General features: G+C 45.1%; 1 protein-coding gene across 1 annotated transcript; it reads right to left on the bottom strand.

Moving 5' to 3' along the window:
* LOC138981127 (uncharacterized) lies at nucleotides 1-26,657 on the bottom strand. The gene is made up of 4 exons (XM_070353968.1): nucleotides 26,072-26,657; nucleotides 24,424-25,107; nucleotides 23,271-23,478; nucleotides 1-723 (listed from the first exon to the last, which is right to left on the bottom strand). Exons 1-4 carry the CDS (start codon nucleotides 26,369-26,371, stop codon nucleotides 344-346), a joined length of 1,572 nt encoding a protein of 523 aa, XP_070210069.1. The 5' UTR covers nucleotides 26,372-26,657; the 3' UTR covers nucleotides 1-343.
* Nucleotides 26,658-27,214: the final 557 nt, after the last annotated feature.

Here is a 27,214-nt window from a genome sequence, read left to right as displayed (position 1 = left end):
TTAAACGCCATCTGAGCGCACTCTGTTGTAACAAACAGATTAGGCTGGCCCTTTTGTTAAAGAAGCCAATTTGTGTCCAACCTCCGCCTTCGTTCTTCTGTCCACCAACCCGATCGTCTTTTGACCCACTAGCATTTCATAGCATCACTCGTCAGGAAACAGTGCCTAAAGGCACACTCATTTTGTCGAAAGCTGTTCGGCTCACCATCTGACATCTTGAAACATTGTTTATGAAGAACGGCCTTTTAGCATGTTATAATAACGAGTACACTTTTACCTTTTCCTTCACATTACCAATATCAAATCAACTGAATGAGATCACAGGTGCTCTTCGCGGGATTAGCTAAACAACACTCTCTGTCTGTGCCCGGAAAAGCTCAGGGTTTATAAGACATTCTTCGCTCCCACAAGGAGAAAGCAACTCCGTCTTGGGCATTCCGCTTAGCTCCCCGTATTCGTCATAAAGGGAGGCAATGATAGGACGACTAGAAGCAGTTGCTGGCCCTTGCAATGGCGTCCGTTCATTGGGAAGTTCAACCACAACGTAGGAGCTACCACGACCCTGGTCGTCGATCTCAGTCGAGTCCAAGTCTGTCTTTTGCGGGTAGGCGTACACTGGGCAGCCCTTGGAAGTGACGTCATCAATATGAAGCGTCGAGCCGTTTAGCGAAACTTCTCCGTCGCTGAGCCTGTGTAAGGAATCGGATGATCTTGACCTCAGATCTGTCAACAGAGGAAAGAGAACCATTTAAGAGGAAATAACATCGTGCGGTGAAGCCTGGGAAGTACTTAAGATTTTTTTGTTTGTTTGTTTGTTTAACGCCCAGCCGACCACGAAGGGCCATATCAGGGCGGTGCTGCTTTGACATTTAACGTGCGCCACACACAAGACAGAAGTCGCAGCACAGGCTTCATGTCTCACCCAGTCACATTATTCTGACACCGGACCAACCAGTCCTAGCACTAACCCCATAATGCCAGACGCCAGGCGGAGCAGCCACTAGATTGCCAATTTTAAAGTCTTAGGTATGACCCGGCCGGGGATCGAACCCACGACCTCCCGATCACGGGGCGGACGCCTTACCACTAGGCCAACCGTGCCGGTCTAGTACTTAAGATGTGAACAGAATTTAAATAATTAAATGTGTTAAAAGACCAAGAAACAAGTCGGATCTGGGGCAGTTTACATATTCCTCAATACGAGAAGGAAGCATCTTTACGCTAAGCACTTGTGAGCAGAGCTAGTCCCAAATCTCTCGTCAAAGACAGAATCAAGAAAAAAAACATTAGTTTAGTTAACACGGGGGAATTGTCTTAAAAGGAGGAAAAACTACTAAAAAAGCTCATTTTGAAAAAAACTGAAAAACCAAACTCGAAACAAACTCAATCAGATCCAAATAGTTTCTCTCTTTCCAATGGCTCAATACACAAGACGTAACGGTGCATTTGAAAATACCTCTGTATCAAAAAATCCATTTCTCTAATAAGGTTTTGCTGGATTGGCATGATCACTTAAAACATTGCTGCAATAGCTGGCATTTAGCAAACAGGAGTTTGAAATAAAAGGCAAAAACCAAGCCCCAAAAAGGACAGGGAGCGAGACAGAGAGACAGACAAGTGGGCGGACAGACACAGAAACAGATGCAGAGAGAGACACACACAGAGCAAAAGAAAGGTGTAATTTACTATATATGTGCGAGCAAAATTCTCTCAGGTCTTCCAAAAAGGGATGACGGATTTGTTTTTCCCATTCCTAATTGGCTAAAAGCATCCAGAGTGTGAAACGTCAGCCATGATGAAATGGCCAATTCGCTTTTTTTCCCTCCTCCTTCCTTTTTTTCCCCTTCCTTGACCAGAAAGGATATAATTTCAAGTCGGAAGGAGCACACACACTTTGTTCAGGCGAGCAAGTAATTTGTTTAATTAGGGGAAGCGCGGTGTGAAGCTATAATTATAGCACGTTGCGAGTTGTGTCGATGAACATCGGATGAAGGGAGACCGTGTTTCAGCATTGGTTTCGCTATGATTCGGCAAGAGAGTGCAGGGAGTGGCCAGTTTTATAGCTGGGCACTCGTCGGATTTGCGGCACACCAAGCGGATGCTGCGACGAACTGCGATAGCAAATTTTGCGACAAACTCCTTCCCGCTCTTTTCCCACTCGCGGCAAGTGACTGTGTGCAAGAGGCAATTTGTAATATATATGCAACAGGAAAATAAAGACCTCTGAGGTTCGAACATATACCATTTCAATTTCTGGTTTGTTCTTTTCAATATAAAACCCATTGTTCTAAAACATTCTCGTGTGCTGTTTTATGTGTTCCAAGGTTATTTGTTCTTTTTTTTCACGGCAGATTTCCTGTTCTTATTTAAGTGTAACGCTCGTTTTGGAAGTTTGCTTTTTATTGTGTGTATTGTTTGAGACACTTGTACAGCTGACGTTTTTGTTTGCACTTATTTTCCTATTACTATTTCGATTTAGCCATGAGGATAGATTATGCTTAGTTTAGAGATACTGCTTTTAGTGTTTGCGTGAATTCTCAATGTGTATGTGTGAGTTAGTTCCCTTTTGTTATCTTCAAGGCACTTATTGTCCACACAAGCCAAATAAAATATTTCAAACTTAAAACCTTGCTGACGTTCAAGCAAACATTTGACAATGTGCAAATCAAATCAAATCAAATCAAATCAAATCAAATCAAATTAAATCAAACTTGTTTTGTGGCGGATGTTGTCAACCCTCTTGCACTCAGATATGAACTAGCTTTTTGTCATTACTTCTCTTGTTGAGTGTATCCATACGTGAGCATGCATGCATAAATCAATTATAGCGTAAAACAATATCTTGACTCGATTTTCATATGACCCGCCTTGGATTTCCACACAAACATACACATATTCACAATCACACACACACACACACACACACACACGCACGCACACAGACACACACACACACACACACACTAACACCCCCTCCACACACACACACATACACACACACACACACACACACACACGCGCACGCGCGCGCGTCGGCAGCCGCTAGTGACATTAGCAATAATAACATAGCACTGCCGGTGCACGTAAAACAGAGAGAATCAGTGCACACAATCTTGCACGCCGCAACACCCCTTTGGGGGCAGCGCAATAGACCAGTTTCGGGCCCCCTGGGGGTTTTGACAGAAAATACGATTGCGACGCAAGCAAATGGAATTGACAGGGGGGGTCGAGTTTTTGTCCCTGAACACCGAACTTCTAGAATTCTAGGCTTGACCTGACGGATAAGACTGTTGTAATCTTGTAGCAAGACAGACTTTTGGGGACAGTGTTTCGCCCCTGTCCACAGAAGTTCCAGGAATGACCCGCAGGATAGGACTGTTGTAATCTTGTAGCAAGACAGACTTTTGGGGACAGTGTTTCGCCCCTGTCCACAGAAGTTCCAGGAATGACCCGCAGGATAGGACTGTTGTAATCTTGTAGCAAGACAGACTTTTGGGGACAGTGTTTCGCCCCTGTCCACAGAAGTTCCAGGAATGACCCGCAGGATAGGACTGTAATCTTGTAGCAAGACAGACTTTTGGGGACAGTGTTTCGCCCCTGTCCACAGAAGTTCCAGGAATGACCCGCAGGATAGGACTGTTGTAATCTTGTAGCAAGACAGACTTTTGGGGACAGTGTTTCGCCCCTGTCCACAGAAGTTCCAGGAATGACCCGCAGGATAGGACTGTTGTAATCTTGTAGCAAGACAGACTTTTGGGGACAGTGTTTCGCCCCTGTCCACAGAAGTTCCAGGAATGACCCGCAGGATAGGACTGTTGTAATCTTGTAGCAAGACAGACTTTTGGGGACAGTGTTTCGCCCCTGTCCACAGAAGTTCCAGGAATGACCCGCAGGATAGGACTGTTGTAATCTTGTAGCAAGACAGACTTTTGGGGACAGTGTTTCGCCCCTGTCCACAGAAGTTCCAGGAATGACCCGCAGGATAGGACTGTTGTAATCTTGTAGCAAGACAGACTTTTGGGGACAGTGTTTCGCCCCTGTCCACAGAAGTTCCAGGAATGACCCGCAGGATAGGACTGTTGTAATCTTGTAGCAAGACAGACTTTTGGGGACAGTGTTTCGCCCCTGTCCACAGAAGTTCCAGGAATGACCCGCAGGATAGGACTGTTGTAATCTTGTAGCAAGACAGACTTTTGGGGACAGTGTTTCGCCCCTGTCCACAGAAGTTCCAGGAATGACCCGCAGGATAGGACTGTAATCTTGTCACTAGAAAGAAGGCATATAGCCGACCTTTAGGGACAGCGTTTTGTTCTTGTACATTGAATTTCCATACTTGACCTGTCGGATAAAACTGTTATTTTGCCTATGGCAGGCGGGCAAGACGAACTTTCTGGGATGGTGTTTTCGAAGAGTTGGCAGACACGCAAAAAAATCACCAGATCTGACTTTTTCCGGCTAGGTCAACCAGCTGGATGAAGTCAGTCAAGTCAAGTTTTCACTTTAGTTTCAAGGCCGAATAAACTGTTCGTAGATAGCGTAATCCGAAGAAAGGAAAGTAATGGTGTGGTCGAAACGCAACTAACAGCGTAAACCACGAATGCCATTGTCGGTTGTGTATCAAGCGCCCGGATTATTGATGTTTTACTATAACTGCGATAAAAAGTTGTTGGTATTATTCTAATGTGGCGTATTGTTATTTTCACTTCAATATGAACGTTTTCGCACAGCAAATACAAAACAAACAACAACAACTAAATTGAAGGACGAAGAATTTGTCTCCAGACGGTTCACGCTTCAGCCGGTCAGGCTATAGAACGGCGTGAAAATATTTGTCATGTTTACAGTACATCATGCACAGTCAATCGACAAACTGATCTGTAGACAAAACGCCATAAATCGAGCCAAATCTTTAATGTCGCGGATCTTACGAACCGTTACAGAGTGATTCCTTCGGAGCCAACCAATCGCAGCCACCGTTTGATCTGACCATAACAATCCTACAGCGCAATTGGCAAGATCTAGTAAAAAGTTGCAACAGCGACCAGAGTTGAACGATGGCAAATGACAGGGTTCACTGTATTGCATTAGTTCCATTTGCAATGTTCAAGGAGTGCATTTTTTCTCCACTCTTTTCTTCCAGAACAAGGACGATAAAACATGTACTGGTTTTGGCTTCAGGGAAAATGGGTTCTTGACTCGACGAAAAGTGTAAGCTTTTAGTAGCAACATCGGCGCTAATTTATTTCTTCGAGCGTTTGAGTTCATTGAAGTGAATGCTTTCTTCAGATTCTTCAATCCTTCAATTGTTGTTGTTGTTGTTGTTGTTGTTGTTGTTGTTGTTGTTGTTGTTGTTGTTGTTGTTGTTTCAAGCTTAAATTTAAGATGAGAAACCAAAAAATTTCCTTCTTTCATTTTTTGCTTATTATGTTGCTCAGACTTTCGTGGTCAAGGCCTATATTTTGTAAGTTTATGGAGTTACTATGACACACACACAGCCAAACACGCAAAAGTCAGTGACGCATGGTACCGTCAAAACCCAATGCAAAATGAGATTACCAATACCGGTCTATAGTACTGGGGAAAGAAAATGTTATCTTAGGTCCTTTTACTTCCTGAACATGAGAATAAAATCAAGAAGTAAAATAACTTTGCAGGACCCATTTAGATAACCTATACTGGAAATAGAGAACTACCACGTTCGGCCTTCTACTTCCCCGCATTCAAGGAAGAAAAACATAGAAGTAAAATAACTTTGAAAGACCCGAGGCAGCAAAGTTATTTATCGCTGGCGAGAGACAGTACAGACCAGATCTGACATTACACTTCTTATGTAAAGTGCTTTAGGCTGGCGCTCGATCGGAAATGGTGTCGGAATGGTGATAGAAAGGGGATAGAAAGGGGATTATGTTTCCCCTTGAACGAAACAGGACTGAACATTATGACATCAATCTCGTACTAAACCAAACGAGATACATATATCAGCCATAAACCAAACGAGATATAGAAGCCATTCCTCGCAGGATTTTGAGTCGTGCGACCGCTGTGGATGACATTATTTTCTCCCTGGTACACGCAAGAAGTAAGACAGAGTTTAGTATAATGCTCTGGTTGCACTGACGCCAGTGCCGTACTGAATCAAACCAGAGATATATAAAAGAAGTTATTTGAACAGGTTTGGGGTTTGAAGACCGGTGAAGATAAATTTATGTTCCCCCTGATATAAGTTTGAAGTAAGAGACCCCTGAGTAATTAATGTCCGAATCGTACTTACTGATTTGAGAAGGCAGAACATGGCTGAATAAAATCAGGAGCGAAGGGGGAAAAAGGTAGGAAAAGAAACATGCATAAGACACTACGGACAAATAAAGCAGAGAAACGGATGACGCTAATAGTGAACGTGTAGGTTACTATTAATTATGGAATACAGTTGGTATTAAACTTATTTAAAGAACTGTTCCTGCAGTAACTTGCATTATATTTCTGTCTTACTTCTTGCGTGTACCAAAGCCTGTGAGGAATGGCTTCTATATCTCGTTTGGTTTATGGCTGATATATGTATCTCGTTTGGTTTAGTACGAGATTGATGTCATAATGTTCAGCGCATAGTGCTTTTAGTTATGCGCTATAGAAATCTCCTTAATAAATAAATAAATATTTTTCTTGTTTGTTTTTCTTCTTTCAGTTCTATCTTGTTCCTTCCCCATTCTGCCTCGTCGCCGTTCCACGCTGCTTGTAAGTAATCTTTCAGTTCTATCTTGTTCCTTCCCCATTCTGCCTCGTCGCCGTTCCACGCTGCTTGTAAGTAATCTTTCAGTTCTATCTTGTTCCTTCCCCATTCTGCCTCGTCGCCGTTCCACGCTGCTTGTAAGTAATCTTTCAGTTCTATCTTGTTCCTTCCCCATTCTGCCTCGTCGCCGTTCCACGCTGCTTGTAAGTAATCTTTCAGTTCTATCTTGTTCCTTCCCCATTCTGCCTCGTCGCCGTTCCACGCTGCTTGTAAGTAATCTTTCAGTTCTATCTTGTTCCTTCCCCATTCTGCCTCGTCGCCGTTCCACGCTGCTTGTAAGTAATCTTTCAGTTCTATCTTGTTCCTTCCCCATTCTGCCTCGTCGCCGTTCCACGCTGCTTGTAAGTAATCTTTCAGTTCTATCTTGTTCCTTCCCCATTCTGCCTCGTCGCCGTTCCACGCTGCTTGTAAGTAATCTTTCAGTTCTATCTTGTTCCTTCCCCATTCTGCCTCGTCGCCGTTCCACGCTGCTTGTAAGTAATCTTTCAGTTCTATCTTGTTCCTTCCCCATTCTGCCTCGTCGCCGTTCCACGCTGCTTGTAAGTAATCTTTCAGTTCTATCTTGTTCCTTCACCATTCTGCCTCGTCGCCGTTCCACGCTGCTTGTAAGTAATCTTTCAGTTCTATCTTGTTCCTTCCCCATTCTGCCTCGTCGCCGTTCCACGCTGCTTGTAAGTAATCTTTCAGTTCTATCTTGTTCCTTCCCCATTCTGCCTCGTCGCCGTTCCACGCTGCTTGTAAGTAATCTTTCAGTTCTATCTTGTTCCTTCCCCATTCTGCCTCGTCGCCGTTCCACGCTGCTTGTAAGTAATCTTTCAGTTCTATCTTGTTCCTTCCCCATTCTGCCTCGTCGCCGTTCCACGCTGCTTGTAAGTAATCTTTCAGTTCTATCTTGTTCCTTCCCCATTCTGCCTCGTCGCCGTTCCACGCTGCTTGTAAGTAATCTTTCAGTTCTATCTTGTTCCTTCCCCATTCTGCCTCGTCGCCGTTCCACGCTGCTTGTAAGTAATCTTTCAGTTCTATCTTGTTCCTTCCCCATTCTGCCTCGTCGCCGTTCCACGCTGCTTGTAAGTAATCTTTCAGTTCTATCTTGTTCCTTCCCCATTCTGCCTCGTCGCCGTTCCACGCTGCTTGTAAGTAATCTTTCAGTTCTATCTTGTTCCTTCCCCATTCTGCCTCGTCGCCGTTCCACGCTGCTTGTAAGTAATCTTTCAGTTCTATCTTGTTCCTTCCCCATTCTGCCTCGTCGCCGTTCCACGCTGCTTGTAAGTAATCTTTCAGTTCTATCTTGTTCCTTCCCCATTCTGCCTCGTCGCCGTTCCACGCTGCTTGTAAGTAATCTTTCAGTTCTATCTTGTTCCTTCCCCATTCTGCCTCGTCGCCGTTCCACGCTGCTTGTAAGTAATCTTTCAGTTCTATCTTGTTCCTTCCCCATTCTGCCTCGTCGCCGTTCCACGCTGCTTGTAAGTAATCTTTCAGTTCTATCTTGTTCCTTCCCCATTCTGCCTCGTCGCCGTTCCACGCTGCTTGTAAGTAATCTTTCAGTTCTATCTTGTTCCTTCCCCATTCTGCCTCGTCGCCGTTCCACGCTGCTTGTAAGTAATCTTTCAGTTCTATCTTGTTCCTTCCCCATTCTGCCTCGTCGCCGTTCCACGCTGCTTGTAAGTAATCTTTCAGTTCTATCTTGTTCCTTCCCCATTCTGCCTCGTCGCCGTTCCACGCTGCTTGTAAGTAATCTTTCAGCTCTATCTTGTTCCTTCCCCATTCTGCCTCGTCCCCGTTCCACGCTGCTTGTAAGTAATCTTTCAGTTCTATCTTGTTCCTTCCCCATTCTGCCTCGTCGCCGTTCCACGCTGCTTGTAAGTAATCTTTCAGTTCTATCTTGTTCCTTCCCCATTCTGCCTCGTCGCCGTTCCACGCTGCTTGTAAGTAATCTTTCAGTTCTATCTTGTTCCTTCCCCATTCTGCCTCGTCGCCGTTCCACGCTGCTTGTAAGTAATCTTTCAGCGGGGATTAAGAACACAATGAGTAGATTTCTGTCGTGTTTATTGTACTCTGTTCTTTCTTTCTTTCTTTCTTTCTTTCTATCTTTCTTTCTTTCTTTCTGTCTTTCTTTCTGTCATTCTTTCTTTCTTTCTTCCTTCCTTCCTTCCTTCCTTCCTTCCTTTTTCCCTTTTTTTATTTTTTCTTCCTTTCTGTTCTTCTTTCTTGATTTCAATGTTCCTTACTGTCTTCCTGTGTTTCTGTCTTTCTTCCTTCGCTTTTTTTTTTTTTTAAAGAGTTTCTTCTTTGTGTTGGTTCCGTTCCACGCTGCTTTGAATTAATCCATGAGATTGAGAGGGGTTTAATCACAAAATAACTTTATGGTTCTTTATGTGTTTCTTTTCTGTCATTATTCTTTCTTTTGTTCTGTCTTTCCCCCCTTTCGTGTCATTTGTACAGAAGAAGGACGTTAAATTTACACGACGTCATCGTTCAAGCAGAGAGAAACAACACCGAATGCAGTTAGCGCTGTTCGAAAACACCCCCAAAGAAACGAGCGCAAAGTTACTCCCATTCACTCTACGTCCTACACAGACGCAACCGCCTCCTCCGCAAAATAAACATGCCTCGAGAACAGACACGCGTGGTAAACTTTACCAACACACGCAAAAAAAAAAAAAAAGGAAAGAAAAGAGTGGGACGGGGAGGGAGGGGGGGGGGAGAATTTGAGGATGAGGACAGAATCAAACGGAATAACAAGGGTGAAATAAAAAAACACCATCATGACCCCCAACAACATTACCAAACTCGATTGCTTGCCCTCCCCGAGACTCCACCAAGCGGAGAAGACTGATTGAGACTATAATACCATCTGAGCCCCCTGTGCTATTTATACTAGTTGCATGGCTTACTTTTTTCTTTCTTTTTTTTAACGCCTTGGAAGCCTTTGCGCGTTGCAGGGTTCTCTCTCTCTATCTCTCTCGCCCTTATACTAATCCAATTAATTTGCTCCCATTCTTCGCTTGACCTGGTGGAGGGTGAAGAGAGTTTCTCCGGATACGCGTGGCAAAAAAAGTAGAAAAAGAGAAAAAAAAAAAGAAAAGGAAGAAAAGAGACGAACAAAATCGGCATGCAAATTAAACACGCATACGTCATCGATACTTGCGCTGACTGTCACGATCGGGTGACAGAGACCAAGAAAGTGTCACTCAGTGGAGTGCCTGTTCTTGGTCGTGTATGATAGAAAGCGCCTGTGCGTGATATTGGGTTACAGCAGAGTTTGCTGACGGTGCTCTACGAGCACGGATGTTTTGTATCGCACGAGTTTTACAGTGGAGGTTTCTGCTGTCATAGCTAGGGCTGACGGTTTTTCGCTGACAGCGCGCACGGGATTTTCACGGATTGAGTTTCTCGTGTCTTTTCCCTGCTTGGGGAGGCAGAATCGTGTATAGCTGGACTGGTTTGGTGACAAGGTCAGTCACGTGTTTTTTGGCTAGGTGGTCTGTCAGAGACTCAAGGACGACACACTTGACACCCAGCGGCAGAAGGGGAAGGATCTAACACACAGTTACTAGAGTATGATGGTTTTTCACCGAGTATTATATTCGGCACTCTAGGGGAACTTCCACAAGTTATTCCTTTTCCTCTGCCACGTTATTTTGCTGAGGACAAGTCGTCACATTTCCTTCGTCGGCGATGGCTTTCGCATAAGGATTCGACAAGGGGTTCTGGACGTTTTGGGTCACTGTTGACGAACAGAGACTGTTCCAGGGAGGAAGCGGACTTTGCTTCCATTGAGAGTTACAATCATAGGCTTTTGAGGTAATAAATCATTATTTAACGCTGTTGATGAGTCTGTGTTGTGGAATGAAATACTCTCTGTTGTTCTTTCCAGGTTAGCGCATAATTTACTCTCTGTGACGCTAAAATACTAATCTGTATATGGTTTTTGCAGATAGGGAGAGAAGGACGGAAAATGGCTGTTTTGTTGTTGTAAAAAGTCAGTTTTGTGCAGGCCCACGTGCTCGATGAGATATTTAAAGATGACATGTTTTAAGGTGGTGGGTGAGGGGTAGCTGACATGTTTAGTGCACCGATGCTTTCTGTTTGCAGCCTTCGATTCGTTCGATCCGATTCGTTCGTTTCGTGTTCCTGTAACATCTGCACGGCTGACTCTGGCGGGAACTGTTGAGGCTACGCTAACCAGGAGACCGGCTAACCAGGAGACCGGCTAACCAGCGGACCGGCTAACCAGCGAACCGGCTAACCAGCGGACCGGCTAACCAGCGAACCGACTAACCAGCATACCGGCTAAGCAGCAGCAGCAGAGATAAAGCTAAGTGCACCATGTCGTACGCACCCCGTTGACCACCGTTGTCTTTTCGTATCTATGATTTCATTGGAGTAGGGACAACGTGGGGTGTGTGACACCTGCACGAACTAGAGCTTTTCGAACAGAACATTCTCATTTGACTGTATTTACACGGGTTCAGCGTGTTACTATAATTTTCTACATACTACTGGCATTTTGTCAGTGAACACTGGTTTTTTACGTGTTGAGAACGTAAAAGGAACATATTTTGAGTGAAGGCTCGAGGGAGGTGGAGAGTTTGTGCATAGACGGGCGTCTGAAACTTATACTTTTGTTGACTCTATTTAATTGTATGCCTGCGAGAGTGGATCGTGGTGTGGTTAGTTAATTAGTAGTAATTAACCGGTTCATAATCACCTTGAGTGATATATTGAAACGTGACACGTGGGGGCCAAGCCGGGATTTACTCAGTTAATTTCCAACTGATAAAGACCCACCAATTAAGGATAACTAAGAGCAGATAATCTCGTCAGTGCTCGACTTATTTTCTGCTTGGTGCTACCCTTTTTTGTATAGTTTTGATCATATACCACACCTTAAGCGATTCACATCTTGCAGGAAATGTAAATTGTAATTTGTGAGTTATTGTATGCGCTAACTGTGATTACTTCCCTTTCCTTTGTTTGTGAATCTTTGTTGTTGTACGTTGAGTTTTCCGTTGCAGAGAGCTGAGCGGGGTTAGCGGATTCGTTATTCGTTTTACTCAGTTTTCTCTACATTGTTGTTTCGCATTCTGTAACAGGTTACATTTCTATAGTCTTGTTTTACTTGGATTTTTCTCCATATTTTGACTTTGTTGGAATTTTGGGGGGGAAGGGTCCGAGGACTTCTGTCCTAACCAAGGCTGTGGGAGACACTCTGTTTCACCGCAAAAAGCAGCCGATAAAGTAGGCCACGGCTGTGGGAAACACTTTGTTTCACCGCAAAAAGCAGCCATAAAGTAGGCTACGCGTTTTGTTCTACACCGTTTGGATTTTTCTTCTGCATTTTCCGGTTGCTGGATTTTTGTATCCATTTCATCACCGCGGGTTCTAGCTATAGCTGCGTTAGACTTACTTTTGCGATAAAGCTTTGCTAAAACTAACCATGGCTACAGGGGGATCTCCTACGAGGAGAATAACTTTCGAGACTCCTGGGAGCGAGCAACCGACTGAGCGAGACGCACGCGTTAGAGCCCGAAGCGTTCTAAAACGCTTAGAAGTAGAGCGCAAGGAAGAATTTGAGCGACTGACAAGAAAAGAAGAACGTGACCGACAGGACAAGAAAGACGAACTTGACAGACAAGAAAGGGAACGACAGGTTGAACGAGACAGACAGGAAAGGAAAGACGAACGTGACAGACAGGACAAGAAGGACGAACTTGACAGACAAGAAAGGGAACGACAGGCCGAACGAGACAGACAGGAAAAGAAAGACGAACTTGACAGACAAGAAAGGGAACGACAGGCCGAGCGTGACAGACAGGAACGGAAAGAGAAAGAGCAGGCGGATCGCGAACACCAGCTAGAACTAGCTAGGCTACAGGCCGAGAAGGGTACGCTTACTCAGGCTAGCGCGCCGACGTTTGTTGCCGACCGTACGAGACTGCCGACGTTCGACGATGACAAGGACGAGCTCGACGACTTTTTACGCCGGTTTGAGCGCATTGCATCTGACCAGAAGTGGGAAGAGGCCACGTGGGCTAGCCGCCTTAGCACCTGCTTAAAGGGACGCGCATTGCAGCTCTACAACGCTTTGGAGGACGACGAGGCGAGAGACTATCAGGCACTTAAGAAGGCGTTACTCCAGCGCTTTAACCTGACTGCTGAAGCCTACAGACGACGTCTGCGTAACAGCAAGAGACTGAGCGGCGAGCTGAGTCATCAGTTTGTGGCACGCCTTAACCTCTACCTGCGGCGCTGGGTGGAGATGGCCGAAAAGGACTGGACCGTCAACGACCTTGCCGACCTCATAGTCATGGAACAACTGATGTCCAGCCTGCGACCTGAGGTGGTGACCTTCGTGCAGGAGCACCAGCCAAAGACTACTCAGGAGGCAGCCGACTGGATCAGAGTGCACGAGGACGCCCAGGCGATCTCCGGCAAATCTTCAGGCTCACGGCCAGGAAAAACGGGAAATTCGGGTTCTTCAGGACCCAAGGACGGGAAGGACGATCAGGGACACAAGGGATCGAGTTCCAGATCTGACATCCAGTGTTACTACTGCAACAAGCGGGGCCACGTGAAGAAGGACTGCCACAAGAGACAGGCTGACCAGAAGGGCGTTCACTTTGTTGGCAGTGAGGAGTTAAGGGACGTCACGAGCTCATGCACCATTCCACAACTCTGCGTTCCGTGCTCCAGGAAACATTTCCAGCCCCACTGCAACGTCTACGTTAACGGAGTGAAGGGCGAAGGTCTGCGGGACACAGGGGCAGACATGATAGTGGTTCGGGCGAGTCTAGTTCCAGCTATGGCCTACACAGGAGACAGCATCAGGGTGAGAATGGCCGAGGCATCTCACGCTTACGATTTGAACACGGCAGTGATCAAGGTCGTAACCCCGTTGTTCACGGGGACCATTGTGGCCGTCGTCATGGACGATCCTCCATGCGACCTGCTCATTGGAAACCGGGTTCAGTTTGTGGACGGCGTCACCAGGGAGGTTCCCGTTTATCGGTCTCCCGACGTCATTTCAGTGCTCACGCGGGCACAGGCGGAGCGAGAGGACAAACCTCTCAAACCCCTACCTGCTGCACGAGCTGCCCTGGGGAACGTGACCCCCGCGCTTCTCGCGAAGGCTCAGGATTCTGACCCGACCTTAGCTACTCCTCGGGAGCACGCGAAGTCGGGGAAGGTGAAGCTGAGCGGGAAGCATGGGAGGTCAAAGTTCCTCAGGGACAAGAAGTTGCTCTACCGTGAGTTCAGCAACCAAGAAGGTACATTCAAACAGGTTGTCGTGCCTCGCGAGTTTCGCGAGGGTGTCATGGCAACGGCACACGACTCGATTCTGGGAGGTCATCTTGGTACCAAGAAGACCACGGATCGTGTCTGGCGCCACTTTTACTGGCCAGGCATCTGCACGGATGTCCGACGTTTCTGTGCGTCCTGCGATAAGTGCCAGAAGGTGGTTGCCAAAGGAAGGGTGAGGAAGGTCCCCTTAGAGAAGATGCCGCTCATCGACGAACCCTTTCGTCGGGTGGCAGTGGACATCATCGGGCCCATCTTGCCTGCGTCTGAGGACGGAAACAGATACATTTTGACCATGGTGGACTACGCTACTCGATACCCAGAGGCGATCCCTCTGAAATCGATTGAAGCCACGCGAGTAGCTGAGGCTCTGGTTACTATGTGGTCCCGGCTGGGAATTCCATCAGAGGTACTCACCGACAGAGGCACGCAGTTCACGGGAGGAGTGATGGCGGAGGCAGCACGACTGCTATCACTGGAGCAGCACTTCACCACTCCTTACCATGCTCAGTGCAACGGACTGGTGGAAAGGTTCAATGGCACCTTGAAGACCATGCTGAGGAAACTAGCTCAGGAGAAACCACGCACGTGGGACAGGTACATCCCAGCATTGCTTTTTGCATACCGCGAGGTTCCTCAGGAGAGCTTGGGTTTTTCCCCATTTGAGTTGTTGTACGGCAGACAGGTACGCGGTCCCATGGCTATCCTGCGTCAGGCTTGGACGGACGAAGAAGCTGACGAGGAGGTGCAGACGACAGCGACCTACATCGTAGAACTCAGGAACAGGATTGAAGAGACCTGCAAACTGGCTCAAGAGAACCTGGGAAGAGCAGCACAGCGTTACGCGCGAGGATTCGACCGCAAGGCACGGCCGCGCAGCTTCAAGATTGGAGAACGGGTGTTGCTACTTCTACCTGTCAAACACAACAAGTTACAACTGCAGTGGCAAGGACCTTTTGAGGTGACAGCGAAAGTGGGCCAAAACGACTACAGGATCATGATGCACGGGAAAGCACGCCTGTACCACGCCAACCTGCTGCGCGCCTACATCGAGAGGACTGCCTATGGGGAGAAGAACAAAGACCAGAAGAACAAAGACAAGAAGACAGAGAAGGTTGCAGTCATCAGGGGTGAAACGAGGGGTTGCTCGTTCTTGAGGACGACCTTTCTGTCTGGAAACAGACCATCAACCTCTGCAATATCTTCAGGTTGCAAGGTTGGCAAACGCCAGACTTATGCGCTGGGCGTTGATCCTCCAACCGTACCAATTCACGGTACGCGTCATTCCGGGCGCCAACAATGTTGGAGCTGACTTTCTCTCTCGGGCTGGAGAGGAGAACATGACTGTGAGCGAAACCGAGGTTTCGTCTTGAAGAGGGGAGGTGTGTCACGATCGGGTGACAGAGACCAAGAAAGTGTCACTCAGTGGAGTGCCTGTTCTTGGTCGTGTATGATAGAAAGCGCCTGTGCGTGATATTGGGTTACAGCAGAGTTTGCTGACGGTGCTCTACGAGCACGGATGTTTTGTATCGCACGAGTTTTACAGTGGAGGTTTCTGCTGTCATAGCTAGGGCTGACGGTTTTTCGCTGACAGCGCACACGGGATTTTCACGGATTGAGTTTCTCGTGTCTTTTTCTGCTTGGGAGGCAGAATCGTGTATAGCTGGACTGGTTTGGTGACAAGGTCAGTCACGTGTTTTTTGGCTAGGTGGTCTGTCAGAGACTCAAGGACGACACACTTGACACCCAGCGGCCGAAGGGGAAGGATCTAACACACAGTTACTAGAGTATGATGGTTTTTCACCGAGTATTATATTCGGCACTCTAGGGGAACTTCCACAAGTTATTCCTTTTCCTCTGCCACGTTATTTTGCTGAGGACAAGTCGTCACATTTCCTTCGTCGGCGATGGCTTTCGCATAAGGATTCGACAAGGGGTTCTGGACGTTTTGGGTCACTGTTGACGAACAGAGACTGTTCCAGGGAGGAAGCGGACTTTGCTTCCATTGAGAGTTACAATCATAGGCTTTTGAGGTAATAAATCATTATTTAACGCTGTTGATGAGTCTGTGTTGTGGAATGAAATACTCTCTGTTGTTCTTTCCAGGTTAGCGCATAATTTACTCTCTGTGACGCTAAAATACTAATCTGTATATGGTTTTTGCAGATAGGGAGAGAAGGACGGAAAATGGCTGTTTTGTTGTTGTAAAAAGTCAGTTTTGTGCAGGCCCACGTGCTCGATGAGATATTTAAAGATGACATGTTTTAAGGTGGTGGGTGAGGGGTAGCTGACATGTTTAGTGCACCGATGCTTTCTGTTTGCAGCCTTCGATTCGTTCGATCCGATTCGTTCGTTTCGTGTTCCTGTAACATCTGCACGGCTGACTCTGGCGGGAACTGTTGGGGCTACGCTAACCAGGAGACCGGCTAACCAGGAGACCGGCTAACCAGCGGACCGGCTAACCAGCGAACCGGCTAACCAGCGGACCGGCTAACCAGCGAACCGACTAACCAGCATACCGGCTAAGCAGCAGCAGCAGAGATAAAGCTAAGTGCACCATGTCGTACGCACCCCGTTGACCACCGTTGTCTTTTCGTATCTATGATTTCATTGGAGTAGGGACAACGTGGGGTGTGTGACACCTGCACGAACTAGAGCTTTTCGAACAGAACATTCTCATTTGACTGTATTTACACGGGTTCAGCGTGTTACTATAATTTTCTACATACTACTGGCATTTTGTCAGTGAACACTGGTTTTTTACGTGTTGAGAACGTAAAAGGAACATATTTTGAGTGAAGGCTCGAGGGAGGTGGAGAGTTTATACATAAACAGGCGTCTGAAACTTATACTTTTGTTGACTCTATTTAATTGTATGCCTGCGAGAGTGGATCGTGGTGTGGTTAGTTAATTAGTAGTAATTAACCGGTTCATAATCACCTTGAGTGATATATTGAAACGTGACACTGACGCATGCATATAAAGAGGAGGATTTCTGCGGCCACCCCTTAGCGTATCACCAATTCTTGTCCCAAATAGAAACATTTTCTGAGAAGACGTTAACTCCCCCCTTTAGTTTTTTTTAAGCCATTCCATTGTTGTGGGCAGAAAACATTCTAGGGGCGATTTCCTTTGCTTGTGCTCTTTGTGAACAAACTATAAGCTGGTCTTCTATCTTGCTGTTCCTAACCACTAGAAATGGTGACAGCAAATTGATATGTGTGTAAAATAAGGAGTATACACAAGGACTGCATGCACGTCTCTTGAATTCTCTTCTGTCCTGACGGATCGAATTAATTTCCTCCAGCCCTTCAAGGATGAAGGAAGTTTCCCTGGATACGCGTGGCAATTTTAAGAATATAATTTAAAAAATGATTTTTTTAAACAGGAAAAAAGACGCTATGCAAACCAAACACACATGCGCTGCGTCATTGACCTTTCCGCTATCGCATGCGTCTTACAGGTTTGCTGGTAGCCGGGGTGATTCTGTAGTTGCGGCAAGGAAAATGTAGATGAAATTTAAGTTTCCCTGCGGCTCCAATTACGGTGTCCTTAATTAACCCGAACACGAATTTGACAGTACCATAGCAGATGAGGGCATCCACTGCTTGTTCATTTCGTAGGCGGTAATGGCAAATGTCTAAGAAAATGTGAACACGATTCTGCTTTTTTGTTAGAGGTTAGTTTCTATTTATAATCACTGTGCCAGACTTTATTTTGTAGTATTGAGAAAATAAAAGAAATTAAGAAAAGATAACAGCAAATTACATTCGGCAACAATAAAATCAAAACGAAAAACACTACGATACACAGGATATCTAGGACACCCAACTCAGAAACCACTAATCATGAAATCAAGGCTAACACACAAACGTACTAATGATGAAAGCCTCTTTCATGAATAACAAAAATATATAAAATTGAAAAATGCTGCACGCCAAATGTCAGATCAATCGGTCCATACACACTATAGATCTGAGCGCGGCAGAACGACGTGTGAAAAAGATATCCCCTATAAAAGGTGTGTAAAAAACGAAAACAAAATCACGATGAAGTGTTTAGAAGATGACCTTCAGGGTAGACGTTCAGAGAGTCTTTGTATGTCCAACGGTTTTTATCAGACGCTTTCAACTGTCGGATTAGCTAGTTGCCCGTTTCCAAAGCCCATGGAAATTCAATAAGATTGTCAGAACATATTTTTGTATTAATGTAACTGTCTGCGCCACATCTGCGGAGTGAAATGCATTTCACGAGACTTATTGGTGGGAGAATTGAATCTTGCTGGAGCTCTCTCTCTCTCTCTCTCTCTCTCTCTCTCTCTCTCTCTCTCTCTCTCTCTCTCTCTCTCTCTCTCTCTCTCTCTCTCTCTCTCTCTCTCTCTCTCTCTCTCTCTCTCTCTCTCTCTCTCTCTCTCTCTCTCTCTCTCTCTCTCTCTCTCTAGCAAATCTGTAAATATTTTAAAATCTTTTTTAAAAAAAACATCTAAACTGTTCTCTGTAAGTACACACCCGCTGTGACATAATCATGTGAATCTTACAGTTCTGTCTAATGTATACTATATTAATATTACTATATAATTATATTCACGTCATATTACATATTCATAGCATATAGTATTCATATTGTTTTACTTCGTATATTAGATTTTATGTTTCGTGTGGCCGTGGTGCTTATGCTTATTTACTGTACATTTACATGTTATGCCTATATGAATTCATTATATTATGTTGTTTATATGCGTGCGGATGTGTTAGTGTGAATGTAAAGGGCACGTTGTAAGATTAGGCCCTTGGCTTAAAATGTTTACCCTTTATGTCAATAAAATGTTCTAAGTCTAAGTCTAAGTCTCTCTCTCTCTCTCTCTCTCTCTCTCTCTCTCTCTCTCTCTCTCTCTCTCTCTCTCTCTCTCTCTCTCTCTCTCTCTTTCTCTCTCTCTCTCTCTCTCTCTCTCTCTCTCTCTCTCTCTCTCTCTCTCTCTCTCTCTCTCTCTCTCTCTCTCTCTCTCTCTCTCTCTCTCTCTCTCTCTCTCTCTCTCTCTCTCTCTCTAGCAAATCTGTAAATATTTTAAAATCTTTTTAAAAAAAAACATCTAAACTGTTCTCTGTAAGTACACACCCGCTGTGACATAATCATGTGAATCTTACAGTTCTGTCTAATGTATACTATATTAATATTACTATATAATTATATTCACGTCATATTACATATTCATAGCATATAGTATTCATATTGTTTTACTTCGTATATTAGATTTTATGTTTCGTGTGGCCGTGGTGCTTATGCTTATTTACTGTACATTTACATGTTATGCCTATATGAATTCATTATATGTTGTTTATATGCGTGCGGATGTGTTAGTGTGAATGCAAAGGGCACGTTGTAAGATTAGGCCCTTGGCTTAAAATGTTTACCCTTTATGTCAATAAAATGTTCTAAGTCTAAGTCTAAGTCTCTCTCTCTCTCTCTCTCTCTCTCTTTCTTTCTCTCTCTCTCTCTCTCTCTCTCTCTCTCTCTTTCTCTCTCTCTCTCTTTCTCTATCTCTCTCTCTCTCTCTCTCTCTCTCTCTCTCTCTCTCTCCCTATCTCTCTCTCTATCTGCATGCTTGTTCATTCATTGTGTTTGTGCATTATGAATGATCTTCTTTTTACATTTAGTCAATTTTTGACTAAATGTTTTAACGTAGAGGGGGGAATCGAGACGAGGGTCGTGGTGTGTGTGTGTGTGTGTGTGTGTGTGTGTGTGTGTGTGTGTGTGTGTGTGTAGAGCGATTCATAGAAAACTACTGGACCGATCTTCATGAAACTTGACATGAGAAATCTTGAGTATGGCATGTCCATTTTTTTTCTTTCATTTTTTTGATAAATGTCTTTTATGACGTCATATCCGGCTTTTCGTGAAAGTTGAGGCGGCACTGTCACGCTCTCATTTTTCAACCAAATTGGTTGAAATTTTGGCTAAGCAATCTTCAACGAAGGCCGGCCTTTGGTATTGCATTTCAGCTTGGAGGCTTAAAATTTAATTAATGACTTTGGTCATTAAAAATCTGAAAATTGTAATTAAAATTATTTTTTGATAAAACGATCCACAATTACGTTTATCGTATTCTTCATCATTTCTGATTCCAAAAACATATAATTATGTTATATTCGGATTAAAAACAAGCTCTAAAAATTTAAAATATAAAAATTATGATTAAAATTAAATTTCCGAAATAGATTTAAAAACAATTTCATCTTATTCCTTGTCGGTTCCTGATTCTAAAAACATATAGATATGATATGTTTGGATTAAAAACACGTTCAGAGAGTTAAACAGAATAGAGATATAGAAAAGCGGGCTTTCCTCCTCAGCGCAACCGCTACCGCGCTTTTCTGTATTGTTAATTTCACTGCCTTTGCCACGAGCGGTTGACAGACGATGCTACGAGTGTACGGTCTTGCGGAAAAAATGCTTTGCGTTCAGTTTCATTCTGTGAGTTCGACTGAGCTTGACTAAATGTTGTATTTTCGCCTTACGCGACTTGTTTTTTTAATAGTTTTGTGTCCAAAGATTCTTTTGTTGTACATTCTTTACTTTGTTTGACGCTTCTTACAAAGGCATTGGCACTCGTTTTACCTTGACAGCACATGAAAAAGGTACTTCTACCTAGATGTTAAATATGTAACCACACTTAGCTTGATGCCGAGCAACAAAAGAAACGCGAATTCTCTTCAGAAATAAGTTCAGGTTACATTTGAAAATTGCATGGATAAAAAACCTAACATTGAAAGGGATCAAAATAAAGGTGAAGTGTTCTTTTAACATCGTACTTTGGCATGGCATCGTCTTTTGTTGTCTTGGGCAACGCAAGCCTCGCCAGAAGGTCATTATGGCGTATGACCCCCCACTGGTGTTGGTGACAGTCTAGCATCGGTGCCTCGTGAACTGGATGCGTTAGGTAAAACCATTTACCGACCAGGGCCAAGAATAAGGAAAAACACAGGTCCAAAAGTTTGGTTGAGGCCAATTACACCCCACACTATCACGTTTGGTCCACCCTGCACATTGTGTTTCATGATGCAGCCATCAACATAACACTCACCTCTTCCTCTCTAATCTCTCACGAGCTTATTAAAGGCACAGTAAGCCTCCAGTAAACCATCACAGATACTGTCAGGCTTTTACACACAGTACAAACACCCTTCCATTTGAACGCTCACCAAACGGGAACATCCTAGGTGCCCTACGTAAAGAGCGAGCAATTTTCAAAGAATTAATTTTGCCGATTGTCTCCTCACACAATCGGACCGTGGTGCGTTTTGGCGCTAGACCTAACTTTTAAAATCTAAATAATAAATTGACAGCTTGTTACACAAACATTCTTAAATCATAAAAGAATTCTTTTTTCATCAAGACAAGATCAGTACAATTTGAAGTTTTGAAAGTTTGAAAAAAGAAAAGCCCGGAAGCAGGGTCACGCAAGGTCGTGGTTGTCGTAGCAGACGACGGTTTATGCATATCGCCAGTTCCTCTGAACAGTCAAAAGCCATCGCTAGAGTTCTTGTGAACCACAGCCGTTTGTTTCGTGCATAGTCAGAGGTACTTAATAACGTGCTATTGCAGATAAGCTTACAGCGAATTACAAACTGAGGACAACATTGTGAAAAAGGGAAACTGGATCACACGGGTTCCCAATGGCTCACGATAAACCACGCAAGAATAAATTCTTTGAAAATTGCTCGCTCTTTACGGAGGGCACCTAGTATGTTCCCAAGCGGTGAGTGTTTAAATAAAAGGGTGTTTGTACTGTGTGTAAAAGCCTAACAGTATTTGTGATGGTTTACGGGAGGCTTACTGTGCCTTTAACATGATTAATGCAGTAAGGGTCATCATATCAGTGAGAGAAAAAAATCGCAGTTTTTGCTACCAGTTCCAGTTGTGTGATTCTGGGCCAATTGCTGGCACTCCACGCCATGTCTTCGAAGAAGGACTTGTCCTCTAGCTGGACAACAGTGTTTTAGGTCTCGCTTAGTCAGTCTTAGACGTCTGGCCACTTATGGGACTCTGGTGGTTCCCAATGATGGTCCCGGCAGTGTCAGTGGTTGTATGGATTCGATCTCGAAGACGTTGTCGCAGGATCTGGGGATCTTGTCTTATTGAGGTACCGCGAGGTATTCCACTGTGTTGCGTAACTAAAGAGCTTCCAGTGTCAGCAAAACATTGCTGAAGGTGATAAGACTGTTGATATGTGGAGGTTTAAAGCAGCTGCCACCGCTTCTGTGTCTACCCCAGCTTTAAGTCGACCCGCCGCTCTCTGGCGTTTAGCTGGTGTCAATCTTGACATCATGGCCGTTTAAAAAGTAAGACCGACAGCAAGCGTGCCATAGTCTCTTTTGATTGCTAGTGCATCAGTGGTCACACACCAGTTTTCTCCTGCTACGCTTGCACGTGCTACAGGCGCGCATCATGTGTTTCACGTGAACCCTGCTTGTCTCGTGTGTTGAGACAGTCGCAGCATGGACATAATGACACAACATCTTCATTAACCGTGCCTGCATAACACGTTTGTGGTTTGATAATCCTAACTCTCAATTTGTTTGAGTATTTTTCAATAACAAAATGCTGAATATGTTCGCGTTTCTTTTGTTGCTCGGTATATATATATGCCACCCTATATCTTCTGAATAAAATCTTGTTTAAACCAAAAGGGAAAGTTAGCTTGCAAAAGACTTGTGAGTCAAATTCAATGTCCCGGAATCACCAAATCTAGAACATTTTGACTTTGAAATTTGGTCTATTCCGTAAATCTAATTTTTATGTTCAAATGACATTACTACATGGCGGACTGCTGACACATAGAATCATTTTATGAATCTGATTTATTCCATAAAACTTATTTTCATGTAGTACGGACATGACTATATAGCGGACTGTTGACGGACATAGTTGATTTGAAAAGTTGTTGTGAGAAGGGATCATTTGACTCTGACATTTGATTCCTTCCGTGAAGCCCGATATTCATTGTCTAAATCGACAATCGAGACACTGGGCTTGAACTATCGGTGAAACGCGAATGTAGACATATTTGGCTTTACAATAGCTTTACATAACACACGCTCGCACGCACGCACGCACGCACGCACGCACGCACGCACGCACGCAAGCCCGCACGCACGAACGCACGCACTCCATTCAGACGTACTTTTCATGCTGTTGGAGTCGTCACCATGGCCACCACAACAGCGACAACACAGACGCAGGAGGACGTAGCGGTAACCAAGACGATAGTCTCGGAACAACAGCGCCAACAGAAGCGGGTTCAGAAGTCCCGGAAGTGACGTGGACAAGATGGCGTACATCATGGTGGCGTCGCTCAGCGGGTATCCCACTTTCTGTACTGTGGCTAGAGCCTGTCGTAAAAGGATGCAGTATTATGATAGCATCGTAGTGGAGTATAGAATGACCTGATCATTTTAACTTCTGATCTTTAATAAATCTAAGAAACAGCTACAGATTAAGGATTCCCTCTGTACGATTTTACTGTATTTGAATCGTAGGCCTACAGTGTGAATCGTGAATCTGTAGTTATTCTTTCTGTCTTCTTCTTTTATCTGCTTTATTAATGTGCATGAGGAAGACCCTCGTGGTCGAAACGTTGCTGCTGTTTGTTTCATCTTCTTCGTTCCCACGTGAGTACAGTCATTTTTTAATCTTTTTATGTATCGCTCTCACGCGCAGTCACCAAAACTCTTCTGCTTTCTGATCTGTTCTTTACTCTAACATGTGTGTACGTCCTCACCTACCCCTCCCCTCCCCCAACCTCAGTTACCCCCCCCCCCCCCTACCCTCCCCCAACCTCAGCTTCCCCCCCCTACCCCCCCCCCCCCCCCTCCATGTCCCCTGTCCTTTCAACAACCCACCCTACTGTCTATGTCTGTGTCTTGTCTAGGTATATATGTGCGTGTGTATGCGCTTTGTTGATAAACTCTGTGTATGCTGTATGTTATGTTGTGTTTATGTGTATATAAAAGAAATAAAATTAATTTTTAAAAAAATAAAAAAAAAATAAAAAAACCATGTATGCATTTACCACCAAACAGGATTTTACTTTTCACAGCGGCCCGATGACTAATTGGTGCTGGTTATTTATTCATGTAAGGGGTTGAGTGCGTGTTATTGCGTGTGTGTGCGTGTGTGTGTGTGTGTGTGTGTGTGTGTGTGTGTGTGTGAGTGTGTGTGTGTGTGTGTGTGTGTGTGTGTGTGTGTGTGTGTATTAGAGTCACAGACAGACAGACAGACAGACAGACAACAACAACAACCAATAACACAACTACCTACGACAAAACCCCACTCACAAGAGCTGGAATCCACATCGCCTGGTTAGCCAAAATTAAGCCAGCCATCTTGCACGAACGGCTGGACACCGATTCAGCTGCCTCCACACTGGCCACCCCAGAACCAACCGACTCCAGTCTGTGACCGCTACAGCACTGCGCTCGACTCTCCTCCGTGTAGCGAGGCTCCCCCTCCCACCTCGAGCACTTCTTGTGCAAAGACCTCAACACCAGCATAGCACCGGTCACGCCCAGACAAGTGGAGAACAGGTTGAGGTAGGCGAAGGCCAAGAAGGCCACGAAGTAGGTCCTCCGCTTGGGCGACACGGGCGTGTCGATCAGCCACGAGTCGCACGTGTAGTTCTGCGGCATCACCTCGGGGCCGTAGCCCACCACAGGCAGGCTGGCGATCACCAAGGTCACTGTGAAGACGGCGAAGAGGAGAAGGTTGGTGATGTCCCTCCCGCAAGGACCTGAGGTGCAGGATCTGAGGCAGCTGTCCTTGCCTTTGGCGGGTGGATGTTGACCTGGATGTCGCTGAGCTGGGGACTGCCCCTGTGCGTTGCTGCTGGTGATGCACGTGCTATTTGAGTGGGGGTCGCGAGCGTCTTCTGTCGTGTGTGGGCTGCAGGCCGTCAGATGAAGGTCCACGGAGAGGTAGGTGACTACGGCTAGGGCTGACAGGCTGCACCATGTTGAAGTCACCTGTGGCGAAGAAAAGAATTGCGCTAGAGTAAAAAATAAGGGATCAATAATTCGATTTAGTGATTGGTCAAGAGCAGAGGAGGGAAAACTGAAAGCAGAGTACACATTTGGTAATAAAATAACCTTTTCCAAAACAGCTTGTTAACACTCTGAATAAAACAGATGTCCAATACTTGCGTGCTTGCCTTTAGTTGGTTTGTTTGGTTGTTGTTGTTGCTGTTGTTGTTGTTGTTGGTGGTGGTGGTGGTGGTGGTATTGGTGTTGTTGCTGTGCATGCCTTAGTATACAAACGAAAGGAAGTCTATTCCTTGACTGCTTGCACTGCTTGTTGATTCCTTGCTTAAAAGACTGGATGATCCACTTTTAAAACCAACACAATTGTTGCTAAAGTTTTGACACTCCCCAGATCCTCTGAACGCTCGACCCTGTTTCCGTTACACGGCCCTTGAACTCGAGCAATTTGCCAATTTTAACAGCACGCCGTGTAGTTACGTCCATTGAACATGGAAATAAAGTTTACGGGGTAAGTTGTATTTCCAAGTCACAACGATTTGGCTTGAGTTACAACACGCTGCCGCGTTTCACTCAGTCTGCAAAGTGTGCGCCCTGATACAGCTTCCTCGAGTTTGAAAACTAAACTTGAACTGCATTCTCCTGATATAGCCATATGTGGTGCTCGTTGTCATACTGAATGAATCGAAACATGTTAGCCCCATGACAGTGACGGCACTCATTAAAAGAAGAGTTAACTTTTTGGATTCATTCATTTCTGAAGACTGTCATTCAAGTTTAGTGTCCCAATCTCGCGGAGGCTGTTGCATGATACGAAACATTGCAGACGGGGAGAAGACCGCGGTATTGTGTTTGAACTGAAGCAAAATCGTGGAGAAGACCAATGCTTTTGACGTTGAAATTCTATCAATTTGGAGAAGAAGACAACTTCAACAATAGCGTGAAATCTTACCTGAAAACATTCACAGGTGGCGGGCCCACCGTACCAGCTGCCGTGAAAGTAGGACACCAGCCCGAGAGGAGTTGGCACCAAGGCTGAGAGGATGTAGGCCGCGCTAAGGGAGGCAATCAGCTTGTCGCTCACGGTTCTCTCTCTTGGCCGCCGCCAGAAGATGACGACGAGTACGGGCAGGAGGTTCTCCAGGAGGAGGCAGACCTCCAGGACGATGGTGATGACGCCGTATACATGCAGATCGTTCGAAGGGCGTGAGGCGCTGCTGCCGCCCGCTTGGTGCGTGTTTGTGGACATCATTGTTTTGTTTTTACACCGGGGTCTCTTTTTGCCTATGTGAGGTGGGTGTTACAAAATACGCGTTGCAGGAGTTACCGCCACTTCGTCACATCGCAGGAGTTATCTACTTGACATGGCCTGTTCTAGAAGTCTTTCATCTGGGTATGGCTGCTGTCATTTGACAAGAGTTGCAGACATTTCGTCACATCACAAGAGTTGCCAGTTTTTTTTTTCATTTTCCTATAAGAAGAGATGTGAAATCAGTTCAATTTAGTTTTGTCCTTGGAAATACTCTGAATGCAAAGACAATATTTATGATAAGCACCACTGTCGACCTCGGGCCAAGGCTTAGAATCTCATTGGCAAAGGTGCGGTACATACAGTTTGTGACGCAGCTTGACGCTCACTTTAGCTCATTGTCTCTCATGTACGGATATATCCGTACCCACTCATATGGCTCTATTTGCCCAGGTACAGATATATCTGTACCCGCTCATATGGCTCTATTTGCCCAGGTACAGATATATCCGTACACACAGTCACTTCAGTCGCTTCCTGTAACGTTGATCTAATGCCTGCATTCGATCCAGCGTGTTAAAACACATTTTTTACACAGTCACTACAATTCTGGTCTGCAGCACAGTTGGTCTCGGCAAAAAAAAACTTGGTCAACATAGGTGGGGTAGTAAGATGATTATTAAGCATTAATAACAATAGTGAGTAAGACGCTATCCTTAGCGGATTATGACTTTATTCAGTTATTCTACAGAAAAGACAAATGCTGGAGAAAACCCGTTCTTCTCTGCAGCATTTCTGCATAATGTCATCTTTCGCCGAAGCAGCGTTTTCTTCTGCAGCAAAACA

The sequence above is a fragment of the Littorina saxatilis genome, linkage group LG12, assembly GCF_037325665.1.
Source record: "Littorina saxatilis isolate snail1 linkage group LG12, US_GU_Lsax_2.0, whole genome shotgun sequence".
NCBI lineage: Eukaryota > Metazoa > Mollusca > Gastropoda > Littorinimorpha > Littorinidae > Littorina > Littorina saxatilis.
This window is presented reverse-complemented; position numbering and strand designations above follow the sequence as displayed.

Bases quoted from the DNA above. Each gene is read 5' to 3' on its own strand.
- LOC138981127 (XM_070353968.1), bottom strand. From the start codon at position 26,371: ATGATGTCCACAAACACGCACCAAGCGGGCGGCAGCAGCGCCTCACGC. The intron at 23,479-24,423 runs GTGAGTGGGGTT...CTTTTACGACAG, and splicing joins CGATGTGGATTCCAGCTCTT to GCTCTAGCCACAGTACAGAA. The intron at 724-23,270 runs GTACGTCTGAAT...CTCTGTTGACAG, and splicing joins CGACTCCAACAGCATGAAAA to ATCTGAGGTCAAGATCATCC.